The 21,283-nt window shown below is 41.1% G+C and overlaps 1 protein-coding gene across 3 annotated transcripts in view; it reads left to right on the forward strand.

Moving 5' to 3' along the window:
- retreg1 (reticulophagy regulator 1) overlaps nucleotides 1-14,493 on the forward strand; it is a 65,599-nt gene extending 51,106 nt beyond the window's left edge. For all 3 annotated transcript variants that reach the window (XM_046321723.1, XM_046321722.1, XM_046321724.1), the window contains 6 exons: nucleotides 4,149-4,275; nucleotides 4,763-4,847; nucleotides 7,059-7,181; nucleotides 7,278-7,348; nucleotides 10,353-10,476; nucleotides 10,668-14,493. In XM_046321723.1, the coding sequence (XP_046177679.1) occupies nucleotides 4,149-4,275; nucleotides 4,763-4,847; nucleotides 7,059-7,181; nucleotides 7,278-7,348; nucleotides 10,353-10,476; nucleotides 10,668-11,194 (1,057 nt within the window). In that variant the 3' untranslated portion in view covers nucleotides 11,195-14,493. The remainder of the gene's footprint in view (nucleotides 1-4,148; nucleotides 4,276-4,762; nucleotides 4,848-7,058; nucleotides 7,182-7,277; nucleotides 7,349-10,352; nucleotides 10,477-10,667) is intronic.
- Nucleotides 14,494-21,283: the final 6,790 nt, after the last annotated feature.

The raw sequence follows: 21,283 nt of genomic DNA on the forward strand, positions 1-21,283 counted from the left end.
CAATGTGGCTGATGCATCAGAACGTTTAGCTTAAAATGTTGATAAACTATTAGGTTATTTCTTCACATTATAAGCACAGCAATGCACACATGGTAAAATGCTATAAACGCGAATGTTCCATTAGCAGAAAACACGATTATCAAAAGTGACCGCAAATGCAATCCTTTATTATTTAGTATATGTAAAGACGAGATAAATAAAGAATAGTCTCATGGGTGACAATATTAGCTTACCACCGGCATCACACGTGCTTTTACTATGAAGGTGCATTTTTATGGTGAAAACTTGAAACTCACACACTGCCAGTTTGGCTCTATACCCCTTGCAAAGTGGATGAATGTGCTTAATTTTAAGAAGTTATTTGGCCACTTTATTAAAACATAGAGGCCTATGGGCGAGGCTACATGAGGTGTGCTATGATTTGAAAAAGTCGCAAAAAAAAGGCATTGTTTCTTATGCTGGGCATCATTCACAAGTGATAATATATCATTCACAAGTGATAATATATCATTCACAAGTGATAAGCTAATATTGTCACCCATCAGACTATTCTAAATAATATATGTGTGAAATTTGTTTTGTTTTAGAATGGACCATTAGCATGCACATGTCTCAACAAGGGCAGGGGAAATAATACTATCTATGCACTTCAATAGTGATTGGTGGATGCTTTTCCGCTTGGCTCATTTTCATGCTAGTCAGGTAGGCTATACTCCTGTTGTAAAGAGAAGCAATTTGCTTAATATGAGGAAAGTTGAGAAATAAATATAGCAGACCAAGCCTAAAGATGATGGGATCCTCGTTTTCTCCCGCAATTGCAACGCCTGTAGAAATGTTGCGCAACATGAATTCACGGGCTCTCATGAAGTGTTTGATTTAGATTTTTGATTACATTTGCATTGAGTACCAGGCAGGTAGCAAGTTTTGTTACTAATGACCATCGGCATGATCAGAGCTTGGAAAAATCAAATCACATTTTATTTGTCACATACACATGGTTAGCAGATGTTAATGCGAGTGTAGCGAAATGCTTGTGCTTCTAGTTCCGACAATGCAGTGATAACCAACAAGTAATCTAACTAACAATTCCAAAACTACTGTCTTATACACAGTGTAAGGGGATAAGGAACATGTACATAAGGATATATGAATGAGTGATGGTACAGAGCAGCATACAGTAGATGGTATCGAGTACAGTATATACATATGAGATGAGTAATGTAGGGTATGTAAACAAGATGCAGTAGATGGTATCGAGTACAGTATATACATATGAGATGAGTAATGTAGGGTATGTAAACAAGATGCAGTAGATGGTATCGAGTACCTTATATACATATGAGATGAGTGTGTAGACAAAGTAAACAAAGTGGCATAGTTAAAGTGGCTAGTGATACATGTGTTACATAAGGATGCAGTCGATGATGTAGAGTACAGTATATACATATGCATATGAGATGAATAATGTAGGGTAAGTAACATTATATAAGGTAGCATTGTTTAAAGTGGCTAGTGATATATTTACATCATTTCCCATCAATTCCCATTATTAAAATGGCTGGAGTTGGGTCAGTGTCAATGACAGTGTGTTGGCAGCAGCCACTCAATGTTAGTGGTGGCTGTTTAACAGTCTGATGGCCTTGAGATAGAAGCTGTTTTTCAGTCTCTCGGTCCCAGCATTGATGCACCTGTACTGACCTCGCCTTCTGGATGATAGCGGGGTGAACAGGCAGTGGTTCGGGTGGTTGATGTCCTTGATGATCTTTATGGCCTTCCTGTAACAACGGGTGGTGTAGGTGTCCTGGAGGGCAGGTAGTTTGCCCCCGGTGATGCGTTGTGCAGTCCTCACTACCCTCTGGAGAGCCTTACGGTTGAGGGCGGAGCAGTTGCCGTACCAGGCGGTGATACAGCCCGCCAGGATGCTCTCGATTGTGCATCTGTAGAAGTTTGTGAGTGCTTTTGGTGACAAGCCGAATTTCTTCAGCCTCCTGAGGTTGAATAGGCGCTGCTGCGCCTTCTTCACGACGCTGTCAGTGTGAGTGGACCAATTCAGTTTGTCTGTGATGTGTATGCCGAGGAACTTAAAACTAGCTACCCTCTCCACTACTGTTCCATCGATGTGGATAGGGGGGTGTTCCCTCTGCTGTTTCCTGAAGTCCACAATCATCTCCTTAGTTTTGTTGACGTTGAGTGTGAGGTTATTTTCCTGACACCACACTCCGAGGAAGCCTAATTACCGTGGAATTTGATTGCCTTCGTTGACTGCCTTCATACCGGTGTGGCGGTAATACGGTCACCACAACAGCCCTACTTACTTCCCCGATGTTTTTACACGACAAAAACAAACAGATAAGTTTGCTCTACTGCTCATCCCCTTCCCCAAACTCTCTCTACTCAAGCATTATTCATTTTGTTACAAATCAAAGAAAAACTCACCTTTACCTTCTCTGATGTATTCAACTCTCTTGGCGCTGAACCAAACTAATTTACAGAGCAGCTAGAATGTTAATGGCTCATTTCCTGTAACAACTACAGCAATTTGTGTATATTCTTCAGCAATGTGTGTTATAAGGTGGTGATTATTTGACTGAAGTTTAAAGGGGTAATCATCCCGATGATATGTACACATTGATTCTTTAAGCTCATGAGCATTAGTTCAACTGTCGTACCCCGTCAGAACATTGTTTTAGCTTGTTTTACTCTGTTAACTAAATAAATGTAAACAAACACGATATAGCCTCAAAACATGATTAAAACTATACATTTTATATGGATGGTCAGTCCTTGCATCCATAGCTCTGTCTATGAATTTGAGAGTGGTTACATTTCTCAAGCTCCACCCCTCAGCTTTTTTACTGAAACAGGAGCGGGGAAAACACTGTTATTGTTTCAATTTGTTTGATTTGCTACTTTAAGTAAACTGAGCAATGCATTACTAGTCGCACATTGTTGAAGAAAAGTTACAAATGTAATCATAATCCCAGATTTTTAGTGAGATTGATTGTATTTTTGCACAGAGTCAGAAAAACAGACATGAACTATGGCTTCAGCTCGAACTAGGGTTACAAGGGTTACAGCTCAACAACATAAATAGCAGCAAAGGCCGATTTGGACTACATCTCATGGTGAATTACAAAGCAGCTAGCACGCTAACAGCTAATTTCCAATAACAATGCTGGTTTTCAAATCACGGTAACAACTGACCCTGCAAATGACCCTTGAAGTGTAAGGTTGGCATTTTCATGGTGCAAAAGAGCAAAGACCAAACTCCATCTTTGCTCTTATGCACCATGACAATGTCTCTGTCAGACTTCGAGGGTCATTTGTTACCAGTGTTGTTACCTGAAATGATCCATTAGCATGCTAGCTGCTTTGTAAAATACCCTGAAACATATTACAAATTGGCCTGCTATTTATGTTGAGCTGGAACCAATGGGGGTTACCCTAGTTTCTGTCTGTTTCTGCGAGTCCGCGCTGTCCACCATTTACATTCTGACAGATACCAAGGCCCCCAGCTCCATATCCTAGCATGTCGTAGCAGTAAAGCATGTGACTGTAGGGCCTATAAAGTCACCTTTGATGACATGTACATTTTAGTCATTTAGCAGACGCTCTTATCCAAAGTGACTTACAGTAGCAATTAGGGTTAAGTGCCTTGCGAAGGGGCACATCGACTGTTTTTTCCCCCACGTCGTCAGCTCGGGGTTTCGAACCAGTGACCTTTTTGTTACTGGCCCAATGCTCTTAACCACTAAGTTACTTGCTGCCCATACCTTATAGTATATACTAGAGCATGTGATGATCTAATGATAGCCCAAATGGAGTATGATACAGTTCTCATGTTGGGGTGCTAACCTTCCCTTTTACAACTGTTTCTAGAAGGGGTGCTCATATGACCCACATGCTACTGATTCAACTCTGTGATGTTGGTTTGATACATTTCTATGACTGTGCCAACAACAAATATAATATATTGTACTGACATGCTACAAAACTCCTGATACCAGATTTGGCTTTTTTTGTTATTTTACTCATCCTTTATTTAACCAGGAAAGTCACAGGATGGTTTGACAACATTGCTAGCAGGAGAAAAGAGGCTGTGCTTGTGGTCACCAGTGATGGATCATTCTAATTCTCTCTGACTCTAGCTGGGAGATCATTGATGCGGGCCAGGACAGCAGATCTGGAGCTGGGCTACAGGTCACAGACTCCTGGATGAGCTTCAAGCTCTTTCTGCAGGAGACCTCCTCCTTCAAGCAGCAGAATCCAGGCAAGGTGAGGCAAATGTGGTTTGTAATGCCTGATGCATTATTTTATATGACTGGATATTCAGTATTTGCCTTTAATCCAAATTGAAAAGTATGATTTGATAAACTCAATTTACCTTCATTATTTTCGATGCAGCCCGACTCCTGCATTGTATGTCAAGTTCTAAATCAATTATAAAACTTGAGTCCCTTCTCTCCTCATCCTTGCAGCAATGTTTTTATCTTGTTATATCAGTCACTGACAGTCACTCAATTAGCCATGTCAGCTAACAATTTTTAGCGAGCTAGCTAAACTTGTAGTAATCATGGCCAAATACTGACCTGGCACTCAGGGCACGTGCCCAAGGGCCCCAACCTCCAGGGGACCCACATTGATTTTGTTAGTCCTTCTTACTCAGCTCTTACCAAATCTTGCTTAGGGCCCCCAAAAAGCTGAAGCCGGCCCTGGTTGCAACCTAATAAATGTTGCTCTCTTTCCTTCTTCCCCATCTTAGTTTTGCTTGCTGGTCTGCAGTTTGTGCACCTTTTTGGCTGTCTTAGGACGCTACATTCCAGGTGTTCTCATCTTATATGTTTTAGGTAAGTGGTTGGGATCACCATCTTTGGACAACTAGCCAATATGTAAGGCACAAAATAATCTGGAGAATGTGTTGATTCAAACTGATGTTTGAGATTATGAAATGTCTTTATAGTGGAATGTTACAACTTGTGAACCCAGCTTTAGGAAGAAGTTGACATTCAATAAATGGTCCTCCTCCAATTCTGCTGAACTATGGTGGTTAACATTTGACATGCAGTATCTGTGCTTCATCCTATGATATTGATTCACTATTTTAAAGGATGAATTTATGACCGCTGATTTATCATTCACTTGAAGTACGCAAGTGAAGTGCTTTGTCCAATGGCTTACTAATGACTCCAAAAACCAAATATTCAGCTCTCTTAAATACCTCGGAGGATACACGCTAGTGTGGTGGAATATTCTAATCAGGTAAGAGAGACTTTGTAATTTCTTCAAACAATCATATTTTTTCAATATTAATTAATTATTGCAATAATGAGGCTGGTCGACCCAACACCTTTGAGTATTGGACCTAGAGTCTAACCTTTACAGACAATGCTGTTTCTTATATACACTAAGAATGCTTAGTCATGGCTGGTTCCAATTCTCCCATGCAGATTGGGGGGCACCATAAACCACTTTGGATTTATCCTGTGGTCATCTGCACCCGGTGCCGTTTCCCAGATGCAAGAATGATTAGACACTATCAATTATGTTCTACTCCCCCAGGCTATCCCTGTCTCGGTTACACCCACCACATCTTATCTATGGAATGCCAGCTGTAGGTTTTTAGGATCCTCTCAGTTCACAAAGACATTTGACGAGAAAGTACTCATCAAAGCTATTCAATGCATAAACAGTATAACATAATCTTGTAATATGTCTTTCACATTAGCCTCTTTCAAAGAATTTAATGCTAATTCCAAATGGCCTCGCCCAGAGGTTGTGTAAGGAGGTTCCTATCCTAGTTTCCCCTACAGTTTCAGAATTTTCCAGGATTGACATGGTAGTGGATCCCTGGAAATGCTGTCCTCCGTCAGTCTCACGCCGCCTCCAATTGCACCAGTTTAATTCCCCGCCGTCAGTAGTTCCACACACTTTCTACGTGCGACATATATGCATGTAAATGGCTCCTACGAGGGCTGTGGCGGTCATGAAATTTCATCAGCCGGTGATTGTCAATCAAATAACTGCCGGCCTCACGGTAATTGATCGTTAATTAACATAAACACATTTACTATCTGCTGTCTTCCATGCATAGCCTACAAGCCACTGATTCAGACCTTTGGAACCACCTACATTTTAAAAAGTCTAATAAATCCATGTAAAACATATATGCCAGTTAGGCTCTAAACCTGTTGTAAAGCTGATTAATGTGCATAATTCTAAGACGTTATTTGGCCACTCTAGTTGTGAAACAAACCTTATAAAAACACATCGGCCTGTGGACTAGGCTACATGAGGTGTGCGACTATAATTTAGAAAATTGTTTTAAAAAAGGCATGTTTTTTTTTTTGCCTTACTGCACACCAGCTGGGCATCATTCACAAGTGATAATATATCATTCACAAGTGAAAGGCTAATATTGTCACCCATCAGACTATCCTTGATTTAATCTTGCCTTTACATATACTAAATAAAATGTGTGAAATTAGTTTTGATTTAGAATGGATGATTATCATGCACTTAAATAGTGAATGGAAGACACTTTTCCATGGTTCATTTTCATGCCAGCCAGGTAGGCTGTACTCCTGTTGTAAAGACAAGCAATGTGCTTAATATTAGGAAAGTTGAGAAATAAATAAAGTAGGCCTAGCCTATAGATAGCTGATGGGATACTCTCCTTTTTAATAGAGGCCATCACTCTGTTTTCTCACGCAATTGCATAGCCCACAGGAATGTTGCGCAGCATGAGCTCATGGGCTCTTATGAAGTGTTTGTTTAGATTTTTGATACATTTGCATTGATGTCAGAATGATTAGAGGGACAATAGAGTGCTGAGTACCAGGCAGTTAGGAAGTTTTGTAGGCTACTAATGACCATCAGCAGCATCAGAGCTGGTAGAAGTCTAATAACAGTGATAAAGCGGTCATGTGGAATTTGATTGCCACCATGACTCGTGACTGCCGTTGTGGCGGTAATCCGATCTCCATAACAGCCCAAGCTCCTCCATCTGTTAACTATGTCGCCCCCATATTCCCCCCCCCCCCGTCTCCCTCTATTATTAGTGCTGGGAGTCTTCCTGTGGCCACTGATGACAGCGCATGACTTTGGGTTGTGGATGAAGCCAGTTCTGCAGAAGCTGGACTTCGGACTGGAAAGATTCCTTCAGAAAATCAGAGAGAATCATGGTGACTAACCACTCTAAGATCGCTCACACCCACACACACATGCACACACAATAATAGCAGGTCCACAGATGGTTTATTCTGTGTTTTCTGTTTCAGAAAAGAGGCTCCTTCTGGCACAAGCTGACCGGGAGAGTATTGAAGCAGATCTGTCCTCCCTTTTCCCCAAGGTTGGTTCATCCGTTGCTGTAATCTAATTAGACATTTGTTGACAATCATTGAAATTCAATGCTCATGATCTATATCTGGGTTTCGCAATAGTGGGGTTAGTTAGTTGAAAAGGGAGGAAGAAGGAAGGAACCATTTTTGAACTGGGAAGGTTCTACCAGATCATGTCCAATAAGAACACAGATGTCAAAACATTTGGCTATGGGGTGCCCTACTGATCATGACCCAGATGATCTAGCCACAAAAAAACTCTGGTCCCTAGTTATGATCTCGTCACCTGACTCTGGGCCCTAATTATGACCATGTGACCTGACAAGGAAAAGGGACTACAGTTTTACCAGGCCAGGTTCAGAAGGGCACATCGTAGCAAATGTTGTACAAAGGAAAAGTACATACAGTGGTTGCTCCACCAAAAGTTTTGTGATTATGCTGCGGCACATTGTAATTTGTTTACACCATGGGACTTAGATGTAACTTTTTTGCCCCACTGTATAGTTACAGTGGTTCCTCCTTTAAAAGTTGTGTGTTTACACCACGGGACTTAGAAGTAATTTGTGGTTTAGTACGGTACCCTGCTTCACCACTTCATTGCTCCAGACCAGCACAAGGTGGAGTTAGAGCACTGATTATGCTTTTGGGTCCTAATGTGTCTCTAACTGACAATGAATGGGCACATAAACCTAAATAGAAACTGATAATTGTTCACAACTTCACTATTACTTTCAAAAACTGTTGTTGCACTAGGTTTGTATTATTTTATTTTGTTATGACTATTTTGCTCTTACTGTAGTAGTGTAGTCCACTCACGACCGGTCACGTTGTACAGCGCCCAAGTGGCGCAACAGTCTAAGACACTCTACAGATGCTGGTTCAATACCCGTGCTGACCTTGACTGGGAGACCCATGAGATGACTAGGTTTTTGGTTTCTCTCCCTCTAAAAACAGAAATAAATCATTCTAAGTAACAAACTGGCTTTACTTACAAATTAGTAACAATGTCTCACCCCATGTTCAAGAATGACCTTTTTCTCGCTCATTTTACATGATTTAAAAATGAATAATCTCCCAAATATTTTTAAACAAAGCTATTATTATTATTAATTTAGAATTATATAAAAGCCCGTTGGATATTCTCACAGATATATTATTAACCCTGTTATTAGCAGGACAATATATATTGGTCATATTGGTAATGGCTCCCGAGTGGCACACTGAAAGCGCGAGGTTCAGGGCAGGGGGCACGGGGTGGGCCATTGCACTAATAATGGCGCTGACTAGGGAAACGTTCTCGCTTTTCTTCGTGCCAGTTTGCACGTTCAAACGAAAACAATGTAACTAATAATGGCATCTTTATGCTTTCGTTAATAAAATAATGATAAAAATACTCTTTCAAAATGCCAATGTTTATTTAGTTATGGATCAATAACGAATTACTATGGGAATAAATGTCACGGAATTACAGAAATATTGGAACAAAGTAGGATAATGAAGGTAAGCAAATAGTTTCTTACTGGAAAACACTCTTTCAAATACACACAGTCACGTTGTACAGCGCCATTATGGCTATTAGCAGGTAACTGGACAATAGACTTTTCTAGAAGGAGGGTAGGGGGAGAATTCTATCGTCAAATGTATTTCTTCAGTTACATTGGATGTGTCACAACTGGCCGTGATTGGTTGCAATCTTTATTCAGATTACAATTGCTCAATTTCATTTTTTTTTAAATGAAATAACCTCAAATATCGTTATATATTATCAAGTTGATGGCACGGTCATATAGCGGCACCTACATAAAGCTGAGTGGCTCACTCTCATGGCTTTGGATCAAAATAAATAAGTACTAACATTCTTTCTGATAGTTTTTAATAAAGAAATGTTTTGGTTATCCTTACTTTGACACCATGTACAGTATTATAACAGGCCATTATGGGCTATTAGCAGGACAATATACCTTTACCAACACCTCTCTGTATTTTGATACTTTGTGCATGGGGCCTCCCCAGTGGCGCAGCTGTCTAAATCACCGCATCGCAATGCAAAATGCGTTTCTACAGATTGGTTTTAAATTAGAATCCTCCAATCCTCTATATGTAATTATTGGTGGAGAGTCACGTCATATTTGTCGATATACTGTAGACCTACCGTAGGCAACATGAGTCTCACTAGTGTTGCGTAACATGCTGTTAAAAGTGGTGTAGGTCTTGTTTATTTAAAGAGCATATTGAAGTTAGAAACAATAGGATTTGAAGCAATAGCCTACAACTATTTCAGCACCGTTTCACTCTGCTCTGAGCCAAGCATTGGGACTGGTCTTGATAAATCAATGAGATTTTTATTTTGACTGAATCTCCTTTTGGATATTGGTTAGACTACAATTATGGTGTAGAAATGTTATGCTCTTAGTGTAACCTTTATTTAACTAAGCAAGTCAGTTAAGGACTAATTCTTATTTACAAGGACAGCCAACTTCTTCCTCCCCATCTGGGAATTGAAAACCGGTCTCCCGCGTGCCCGCATGACACGGGATTCTTTAGCTAAATAGCCAGGTACTCCCGACCATCACGTTGTACAGCACCATATTTTCTGTTTCATCCTAACGGAAACCCAGAGGGTTTTTCGTTTTAAATGGAAACACCATAATATTAATAAAATAAATAAAGCAAAATATCTTAATCAGTCCCATATACTATGTTCTTACAAAAAAAGGTTTTAAATTCTCTAGTACAGCCACTATTGAAGGCTACCAAATGCTTTTCAAAGATGCCCTCTGGTGGTCAAACCAGCACGAACTAGCATTAATGGTACCAGTGCACTTAAATAACATGCCATAGAATTCTACGGAACCACGCAAGCTGTGCTGCAGTATGCTGCAACTTTTAAAGGACAAACCACTGTACTGTATGTATTCTTATTTGACTGTTCAGGAAGTAACTTTCTGTTTCCAAAAACAAATGTCCTACCGAACATTACCCAGGTCCTAATAATGTTACTGTTACTTGCAACAGTTGGACTCCACAGTTTGTAAGGAGATGTCGATATCGGATACAGAGGCCTCTGATGTAACGTGGACAGACAACGGAACGTTTAACCTGTCTGAGGGACATACGCCCCAGACTGAGAACTCAGATGGTGAGTGTTACTGTGTGTGTGTGTGTGTAGTCCATTGTGAGTACATATGCAATATTCCAAACATTTAGGATCAAGTGCCGTGACAAGTATTTTCAATTGTGTGATCGCTTTTGTCAACTCAAAATGTCACCCTATAATACAAGGTAACTGCAATTGACATTAACAACATGGTTGTTTTTATATTCCTGTAGACCTAGACAGAGAAGAACTATTCATAGGGGGCCTCCCGGAATTCCCCTCCTTGGACAACGGCACCAATGGGGAGGACGATGACGACCTGAGCATCGGCCTACCCACACCCCCTCCCCAACCCCAGCACAGCAGAGCCAGGGGGGGGTCCGTGCCCCCGCTCCAGGGGGACCCTTCCACCCAGGCCATGGAGTTTGTCCACAAGATGGCAGGCAATGTCATTGCAGCCGCTGCCACCGCTGTCATTCAGGAGAGGCTGGAGGCCGCCATCGGTAGCACCATACCCACAGACCCCCACCCCAGGTCCCTGCTGTTCCCCAACCCCACGACACTGCTGCCCCTGGACCTGGCAGAGGAGTCGTCATCGGACAGCGATGTGGAGGAATTTGAGCTGCTGGACCAGTCCGAGCTGGAGCAGCTGGAAGGGGAGCTGGGCCTTGGGGCGAGCGCAGCAGTGGCGGCCAAAGAGCCCAAAAAATCATTGTCTTCTTCCAGTGGCTTCTTTTCAAAACTCCTGGGCCGCCATTGATTAGAGCAGGGGTGCCAGGAGGATGTGGTGCAGGTCTAGTATGGGGTTAGAGGGTAGAGGGCACATGGAGACAGAGAGAGGCCTTGTTTGGGGGGTGGGGAGGATAGGGGTGCAGAGACTGGGGGTTTGGCGAAACAATATGGTGTTGCATTCTTTTTCCAGTTGTACTAATAATGAATACTCCGGCATTACATGATCGATATGTTCAAGAGCGAGAGGAAGGGAGTGTTCAGCAAGCATGATGCTATATGGAGATGTGGAGTTGTCAGTGTTGGTGTGATGAGATTGTGACTTTTATTTAACAATTTTCACATCATCAAACTGTAGTAAAGTTATGGGTAGGAATGGAATGGAACGTGGTGGTGTTTCTGATTTGCTGCCAAAAGGACAAGATTTGTGTTTTGTTGGTTAATTTCTTCAACAGATGATCAGGTCTATATAATTATCAAACATATATTAGTAATGGAAAGGAAACACAGACTTTTTGTTTAAGTATTAAAATACTAATTTCAGTAATACAATTGTAGGCAGAAATTGATGCAGAGTACAGTATATGATAGTTCTCCCCAAGTTCTGCAAAGTGTCTAAGAGATCCTGTAACTCATAGCCTCCCCAATCCCCCTTACATAACTTTCCCTAGCAACAACATTTTAGTAAATCTAACCTCTCCTCAGACAGCAGGAACCATCTTATCAGCAAGTAAAATCTCAGAAGTGGATTTGACCAAAATCACAAGTATAGAGTCATAACAATGTGAACGAGTGTAAGCATCTTCTGAGAAGGGACTGGTTTCATCAGGTCTGTGACAGCCTTGTGTTCTCAGAAAACCAGATAACCACGGTGGGATCCAGACAGGAAGAGTCTGAACGTAGACACCTTCTGATAGTGTCTGAAGGGCACGACACTCAAAACAGATGTTAACACACACACACAGAGGTCTCCTGAGGAGACCTTACAATTTATCATAACATAATTTAATGAAACCCTGTAAAAGGTATGAGGCCTTGGTTTAACCTTCTTTAGTTTCAAGATTCATACACTGGCCGATTGGGCCCATTCAACTCCATCACCCATTAATCTACAGTACAGCTTAATTCGACCAGACCTACGACAACGCTGACAATCATCTGTGCTAACAATGGAACCAATTGTACAAACCCATACTGTTTGTGCATATTGGTTCTTACTGAAGCACAAGTAAGGTAACAAATCCTGTAGTTAACTGGAACATGCAACGATGGGATGACAGATAATAGTAAAATTATATTTTGTATATTTTTTTTTCTTTTCGTTTTTCTAATTTTGTATATTGTTCATGGAGTAATAATATAGGTGAGGGACTTCACATTTTCGACATGCAATAGGTCTCACGATATTATGCATGCTAATCTTTTGACCTTTAACGGATGATCAGTAACACTTTTCTAAAAGAGATATTCCTCTCAAATCTAACATACAACCTTATATTTTGAGTGGAACATCCTTTTAAAGTGCATTGTCTGGGATGCTGACATATGACTGACACAAGAATGTTGTAATTTCTCTTTGAAAATTTTGTGACAAACCATTTATAAGTTCATTGGGCACTGAGGACAAAGTAAATTGAACTGAAATAGCACTTGATTCATTCTGCTTGTGAATGGTTCATCAGTTGTCACAAACTAGTGTTTTATGTCAGTGTTATGACAGAATCCATGTCAGTCAGGTAGCAGTATTATAAAGCTGTTATAGCTCTCTATACTTCAAGCAAAGTGTTGCTCCACATTTTATTTGTACTTTGCAACTAGGCACTTTGGACATAATCACTTAGTAGTGACCGTTTTAAACTTCTTGCAAACAGAATGTAAGATCTCTTTCGTTGGACATGAAAGATTCACCATAACAACTTGCACGGTACATGATTGAGGTTGTCTGTCGATCGCAAAGAGGTCATTTAGAAAATTCACCCCAAAATGTTTAGGTGGGGATATGCACCTGCAAGTTGCCATTGTTACTGTGTAATTTGTTTGAAGTTAATGTTCGCCTTCTTGAGTAAAGTTGAAGGGCTAACTGAGCTCAATATGTCAAAAGGAATTGACCAGGCCCACAAATTGGGGAAAACAAACATTATTTCCTATTGACCCCCATTGTAAAAGAGCCAACTTCGTCATAGATTTTTTTGTTGTGCCGAAAAGCTGTAACCAGGTCAAAAATCCCGACCTATGGTTCGCAATGCTCCCATGTAGGAAAATAGAGCCTGGGAGAAGAGCCCTTTGGCTTCAGGCTATTCGGCATCAGAGAGTGGGAAATTGTGGGGACCCGGTGTCAAAGTAGGCTACACGTACCTATGTGTGTGGAAAACATTTAATGACAGATAAAGACATTTAACTTGATTAGTATAGTCTGTTTGTAGCTACTTGTAGCTGTATAGTCCATTTGCTTGCGTTTTTGGTATTGGCTAGCTTAATGTTTCGGTCGTAGCTAGCTAGCACTCACTCTCACGTGGCTGCTAGCACCATAATGAAAAGGGGCATGAAGGAACTCCTATAATATGACCTTCTAAGTAGTGAGAATGCTCGGGAGCAGGCAATGTTAAAAATGAATCTTTAGACGTACTTTTCTGAAATGTAGTTTTGTAATTGACTTAAGACAAGCAGACAACAAGAGAAAGGTCAAGTTGTTGCTGTGAGCCAATGGGGTAACCTAGGTAACCACCGTTTTTGTTGCCAACAGGCAGGCTGGGCCTGCTGCAGTTCTATCTAATACCGACTGGGACTATCCAAACAAAATAATATAAAAGTTATCAGACCAGGCTTGTGTTTCCGATAATTGACATGGGTAGGAGGTACATCCTGGGGGGAAATATATTTCATAATGCAGCAACACTTAATTGATTATTGAATATGCCAATAATAAACCCCTGTGCTAAAAACAAGATTGACAAAGTGTAATAACCATTCATTCTTGATTCATTACAGCCTGCCTTTTTCTAAATATATGCTATAACTGTCAAGACAAATATATGCATTTTACACCACGGATAATGAACATATAGCATATAATCAGGAGTTTAAAGCCATTTATTGATTAGCAATGAGTTATTATGCATTCTGTTCGCTATCGTGTCAAATCATGTGATTGCCTTACAGTGACAAATCCACTGAACCGTGTCTTCTTTAAACTGCTCAATCGTTTCCTCACATTAGAAAGATCATCTTACACACTTGTGAGTTTGTTAGTTATTTGTCTGAAGTGAAGCAAGCATAAGCAAAATGTAGTTGTATGTAAATGATCGAGAATATTAATAATAAAGTGTGAAAATGTAACACCTTGTGATTTCTCTCTGTGTGTGTGTGTGTGAATTCTCCTCAGAACAAGCCACACATTTCTATAAACTTGTATTTGTGTTTCTTGTCAAGTACACTAAAATGCTTTTCACAATGCAGTAGTCAATATCAAAATACTATAACAAAATAATAATGATAAATATATATATATATACAGTACCAGTCATGTTTGGACATACCTACTCATTCCAGGGTTTCTTTATTTGTACTATGTTCAACATTGTAGAATAATAGTGAAGATGTCAAAACTATGAAATAACACTTATGGAATCATGTAGTAACCAAAACAGTGTTAAACAAATTAAAATATATATATATTTTTTATGTTCTTCAAAGTAGCCACCCTTTGCACACTCTTGGCATTCTCTCAACTAATTTCATGAGGTAGTCACCTGGAATGTATTTCAATTAACAGGTGTGCCTTGTTATTTTGTGGAATTGCTTTCCTTCTTAATGTGTTTGAGCTAATCAGTTCTGTTGTGACAAGGTAGGGGTAGTATACAGAATATAGCCTTATTTGGTAAAAGACCAAGTCCATATTATGGCAAGAACAGCTCAAATAAGCAAAGATAAATGACAGTCCATTATTACTTTAAGACATGAAGGTCAGTCAATCTGGAAAATGTTAAGAACTTTGCAAGTTTTTTCAAGTGCAGTCGCAAAAACCATCAATGATGAAACTGGCTCTAATGAGGACTGCCACTGGAAAGAAAGGCCCAGAGTTACCTTTGCTGAAGAATAAGTTCATTAAGAGTTAACTGCACCTCAGATTGCAGCCCAAATAAATGCTTCACAGAGTTCAAGTAACAGACACATCTCAATATCAACTGTTCAGAAGAGACTGCGTGAATCAGGCCTTCATTGTCCAATTGCTGCAAAGAAACCACTACTAAAGGACAACATTAAGAAGAAGAGACAAGCTTGGGCCAAGAAACACGAGCAATGGACATTAGACTGGTGGAAATCTGTCCTTTGGTCTGATGAGACAAATTTGAGATTTTTGGTTCCAACCGCCATGTCTTTGAGACGCAGAGTAGGTCAACGGATGATCTCTACATGTGTGGTTCCCACCGTTATACGGTGCCTAGTGCAAGTCCCTCCCCCCATAGTCTTCACATTTTGATGCCTTAAGATGAAATCTAAAAAGGGATTGAATTTGATTTTCCCCCCACAGATCTACACAACCTAGTCCACATTTTCAAAGTGAAAGAAAATGTATAGAACATTTTCTGAATTAGTAACAATAATTTCAAAAAACAAAATGTCTTGACACCCCTGAATTAATAATTGGTGGAAGCACATTTGGCAGTCATTACAGCTGTGAATAATTTTGAATACTATTCTAACAACTTTAACAACCCTTAGTGCAACATATATCCATTGTTTTTGTCAAAATTGCTCAGTAAAAATGGTTGGGAATCATTGAAGGACAGCAATTTTCAAGCAAAAGTCAGGACTGAGACTGGACCACTCAAGAACACTCAACTCCTCTTGGAAAGCCATTCTGTTGTGTCTTTGGCATTAACATTTGCGTAATTGTACCACTGAAAAATAAAACTATATCACAGGGTTAGGTTTTCAGAAGACTGATCCTCTAACTTTTTACCTGGGCTTTGCACCTTTCATATTTTTTTATCCTGACAAACCCCCCGGTCCCTGCCAGTAACAAGCATACCGATAACATGACGCTGCCACCACAATGCTTGAAAATACAGAAGGGTTCACTCTGTGTTGGGTTGCATTAGATTTGACCCAAACCTGTCATTTTTAATTAAGGCCAAAAGTATATTTATTTTCTGTGTTGTTTTGCTTAACAGATTTCTTGCAAATAGAAACAATGATTTTAACACAGGCTTCTTTTCACTTTGTCATACATGCCCAACCAATATCCCAAATAAACCGCTTGGTGGCAGTGTAGTTTTGAATTTAGCAAAGGAGCTTTAAAAATGTCATGAAGTAGCAGAGTTCGTGAAGAAAACACTGCACGTGATTAGGATCATGAAAAGCAACACTAACTAGCCTGGCTCCTATCCACACGAAGGCTTCTGGTTTTTGGATTTTGCCTTCAAAATAAAAGTCGGCGTGTAAAACGCTGTATGTAGGATACGAAATCAGTATTTTCTTGTAGCTTTGCGTATTGCATAATGTTACAATTATGTAACAAATTAAAATTATAACTACATGGGGGGGGGGGAATATGAAATAAAGACTATACTTTATATAAGATAAATAATATTTTAAGGTGGAGCACATTGAGAAATGGCTGGAGCTGAAGTAAATGAATGTCAATAACATAATAATAGCCAATTGGTAAAAATCTATATAAATATATAATTCAAATAAATAAATACATCTTTATTTTAATTGTATGATTCTTGTTCATTTACTGGTGCTATTGTTCAAGGATGCAATTTTGAAATGTAATGTTTAAGGAAAGTCTCACTGTATTTTTGTTGTAATGCTCAAACAAATTGCACTGTACAGGAAAAACGATTGATTGTGTGTCGATAAAACCAGGATCCAGTCTACTCATTAGAGTCCCTAGAATACAAAACAAATGTGTTTGAAAAACAAGCTAGATCATAGGAAGTGTTGCTGGACTTTTACTGTGGTCACACAGCTTAAAATGGGGTGCCTTGACACTATGTGGTACAAATATAGCACTGTACAGGACAAATGATAATGTGTGCCGATATGCAGTGGGGAAAACTCACTAGGGTCTGTAGAATCTATGTATAGTGTCATTTCATCGGGCTCTGAATCATACGGAGTGTTGGACTTTTACTCCACCCATGAAATTGGCCACCATGCAAATCACTGTATATACATTACATATGGGCCACAGTAAAAGTATCGTAGGGAATATTCAGTGGGGTCTGTAGAATCCATTTATGGTGAGGCTGCGGAGGGCATGTACGTACCGATAGAACGCATGGTGTGTAAGTAGCTTCGTTTTGTTCTGAGAAAACTGTGGTTATATTGTAGAAACCAGATAAAAGTTTAAATCGAGCCTCTAAAACCGATAAATCAACGTATCCCCAAGCAACTGGGAGAGTGTGAGGAATCAGTTATGTTCAGCAGCGAATCAATCAGTTGAGGAGTAATGTAATGAACTTTGTCTGCTGTTAGAAGAGAGGCAGACCGAAATGCAGCGTGTAGGTTACTCATGACCTTTAATAAAGATAAAGCGGTACATGAAATAATTGAAAATACAAAAACAACAAACAAGTGAAACAAATTACAGCCTATCTGGTGACTAACACAAAGACAGGTACAATCGCCCACGAAATACAACGCGCACTCAGGCTGCCTAAATACGGTTCCCAATCCGAGACAACGAGAATCAGCTGACTCCAATTAGGAATCGCCTCAGGCAGCCAAGCCTAACTAGACACACCCCTACTAATACACACTCCCAATTAATACAAACCCCAATACGAAATACAACATATAAACCCATGTCACACCCTGGCCTACCCAAACATATAACAAAAACACAAGATACAATGACCAAGGCGTGACAAGTAAGAGTTAAGATATCCAGGAAAGCATAGCAGAAATACTCCCAATGCTCACCAAAACAAACAAACTGCTACAATCTGTTATTGCAAAAGTAGATTAGCTCAAAAATATAGTCGAGGCTATTGGTGTCAGAACCGCACAAATCAGGTGTGAACAAATAAGACAACAAAATGTGCCTTTCGGAAACAAAGCTGCAAACTCTAGAAGATGAATTGGACCAGTAAGAAAACAGAATGAGACGAAACATGAGCATATTGTCCTTACTGGAAGATGAGGGAACAGGAGACCTTTCCAACTACATGGCCAAACTAATATCAGAGGAACTTGACATGAACATCTGGAACGATGCCATAGGATCGGCTTGAAACAGAAGAACGCTAAATACTGTACCCGCGCATGGTAATCTTCAAACTGTGGAATTATCAGCCGACAAAAAACCCATTGACAGCGGGGGAAAGGAGGTCAAAAATACAGAGCCGATCCATTCGAGTCGTACAGGACCTGTCTGCTAGGCTAAGAGAGACACAAGGAATGCATTCCAATCAGACAGTCACTGGAAGAAAAGGTCAAGATCAAGTCTCAGCTCCGCTTCCAGGCAGTGCTGTGGGTATAGAAGGGAATGGAAGGCATATAATTCACAAGCACTGATGAAGCCGTAATCAAGCTCCACAAACCTTTACAGTTGAAGGATACTTTGAGAAAAACAATGAGCGCAGTAGGCTGTATTCAGCACAGGGATGCCTAAGACCAGCTTATCTTAAATTGAGACAATATCCTTTCCCCCATTCCCCAAATACAATCTATACTCTACTTTCCCCAAGTAACTGTTCATCTCTATGAAGTAACAGTACATTGACACTAAAAAGACAATTCAAAGGGGGAAATATAGCAGGTATGTCAATAACTGTTCTATGGATGTGTGTGTTTGTGGGCATGTAGGTATGTGTGTGTGTTTTTGTATATGAATGGGAGTGTCTCTCTCCTCTGCTCTCATCCTTCTAGACCTATCGGCTGCCTTCGATACTGTGAACCATCAGATCCTCCTCTCCACCCTCTCCGAGTTGGGCATCTCCGGCGCGGCCCACGCTTGGATTGCGTCCTACCTGACAGGTCGCTCCTACCAGGTGGCGTGGCGAGAATCTGTCTCCTCACCACGCGCTCTCACCACTGGTGTCCCCCAGGACTCTGTTCTAGGCCCTCTCCTATTCTCGCTATACACCAAGTCACTTGGCTCTGTCATAACCTCACATGGTCTCTCCTATCATTGCTATGCAGACGACACACAATTAATCTTCTCCTTTATCCCTTCTGATGACCAGGTGGCGAATCGCATCTCTGCATGTCTGGCAGACATATCAGTGTGGATGACGGATCACCACCTCAAGCTGAACCTCGGCAAGACAGAGCTGCTCTTCCTCCCGGGGAAGGACTGCCCGTTCCATGATCTCGCCATCACGGTTGACAACTCCATTGTGTCCTCCTCCCAGAGCGCTAAGAACCTTGGCGTGATCCTGGACAACACCCTGTCATTCTCAGCTAACATCAAGGCGGTGGCCCGTTCCTGTAGGTTCATGCTCTACAACATCCGCAGAGTACGACCCTGCCTCACACAGGAAGCGGCGCAGGTCCTAATCCAGGCACTTGTCATCTCCCGTCTGGATTACTGCAACTCGCTGTTGGCTGGGCTCCCTGCCTGTGCCATTAAACCCCTACAACTCATCCAGAACGCCGCAGCCCGTCTGGTGTTCAACCTTCCCAAGTTCTCTCACGTCACCCCGCTCCTCCGCTCTCTCCACTGGCTTCCAGTTGAAGCTCACATCCGCTACAAGACCATGGTGCTTGCCTACGGAGCTGTTAGGGGAACGGCACCTCAGTACCTCCAGGCTCTGATCAGGCCCTACACCCAAACAAGGGCACTGCGTTCATCCACCTCTGGCCTGCTCGCCTCCCTACCACTGAGGAAGTACAGTTCCCGCTCAGCCCAGTCAAAACTGTTCGCTGCTCTGGCCCCCCCAATGGTGGAACAAACTCCCTCACGACGCCAGGACAGCGGAGTCAATCACCACCTTCCGGAGACACCTGAAACCCCACCTCTTTAAGGAATACCTAGGATAGGATAAGTAATCCTTCTCACCCCCCCCTTTAAGATTTAGATGCACTATTGTAAAGTGACTGTTCCACTGGATGTCATAAGGTGAATGCACCAATTTGTAAGTCGCTCTGGATAAGAGCGTCTGCTAAATGACTTAAATGTAAATGTAAATGTAAGCGTGAGGGATGGTGAATATGAATATGTGTGGGAGGATGGGAGAGAATGGGTGTGTGGATGCATAGGGTATATGTTGGGCGAGAATGAATGAGAATGGATGAGTAAGTCGATGGAGGGATCGAGAGTTAGGAAGGGTGGGAAAAGATGGGAGGTTGGGACAAGCTTGGCTTAGGTGGGGTAAAGGGGAGAGAAAACTGTGAGGAGGAGGTGGAACGGAATGCGTTTGGCTTGGACAAACCTGTAAAATGAATAAGAGTTCTGGACAGATTAGGGGAGGATGTCGAGTCATTATTATTCCTTTGTCATTATAACTAAGATTGAAGGATGGTTATTGGTGAGAGTGGCTCTATCTGAGGGATTGGGACAGGGTGACTGGGAGGGCATCAGACACTTCTTTAAAGTATGTGTGGGGTCATAGCCATGGGAAGTATGGGTGCAGAGGGTGTTGTAGCACACCCTGAAAAATCAGAATCCCAAAATACATGTTAATAAACAAAATACAAAATAAATCACAAAAGTAGTGCACTGGGGATTTATTAGCAAACCAATGAATATATCCAGCTGCAGCACGAGCGTGGACAAAAATATTTGTCTAAATATTTGACAGCACCCCCACCCCCCAAACTACTCCCCGCGGTTATGTGTGGGGCCTCCACTCATCTCACTGCAGTCTCTCGGTTGACCCACTTTCCCCAAGTAAACCCGCACCAGCCATTATACTTTAATTGAATTTATAAGGTAATACAAACTGACCACAGTCTTTCTCCAATTACATTATCCACATACTTTTGGTGCACTAGGAGAAGAGTTGGAGCTTAAAACCTAACGTATTACATGGAATGTGCACAGGCTCCAGGATGGGGGTGGGAAAGCATATGGTTCATGAACACTTCAAGAGATTGACAGGAAATGTGGTTTTCCTGCAAGAGTTACATAAAAAAAGTAGAAAAGTAATGTTTAAAGAGGAGCTTC

This window comes from Oncorhynchus gorbuscha, linkage group LG22 (genome assembly GCF_021184085.1).
Source record: "Oncorhynchus gorbuscha isolate QuinsamMale2020 ecotype Even-year linkage group LG22, OgorEven_v1.0, whole genome shotgun sequence".
NCBI lineage: Eukaryota > Metazoa > Chordata > Actinopteri > Salmoniformes > Salmonidae > Oncorhynchus > Oncorhynchus gorbuscha.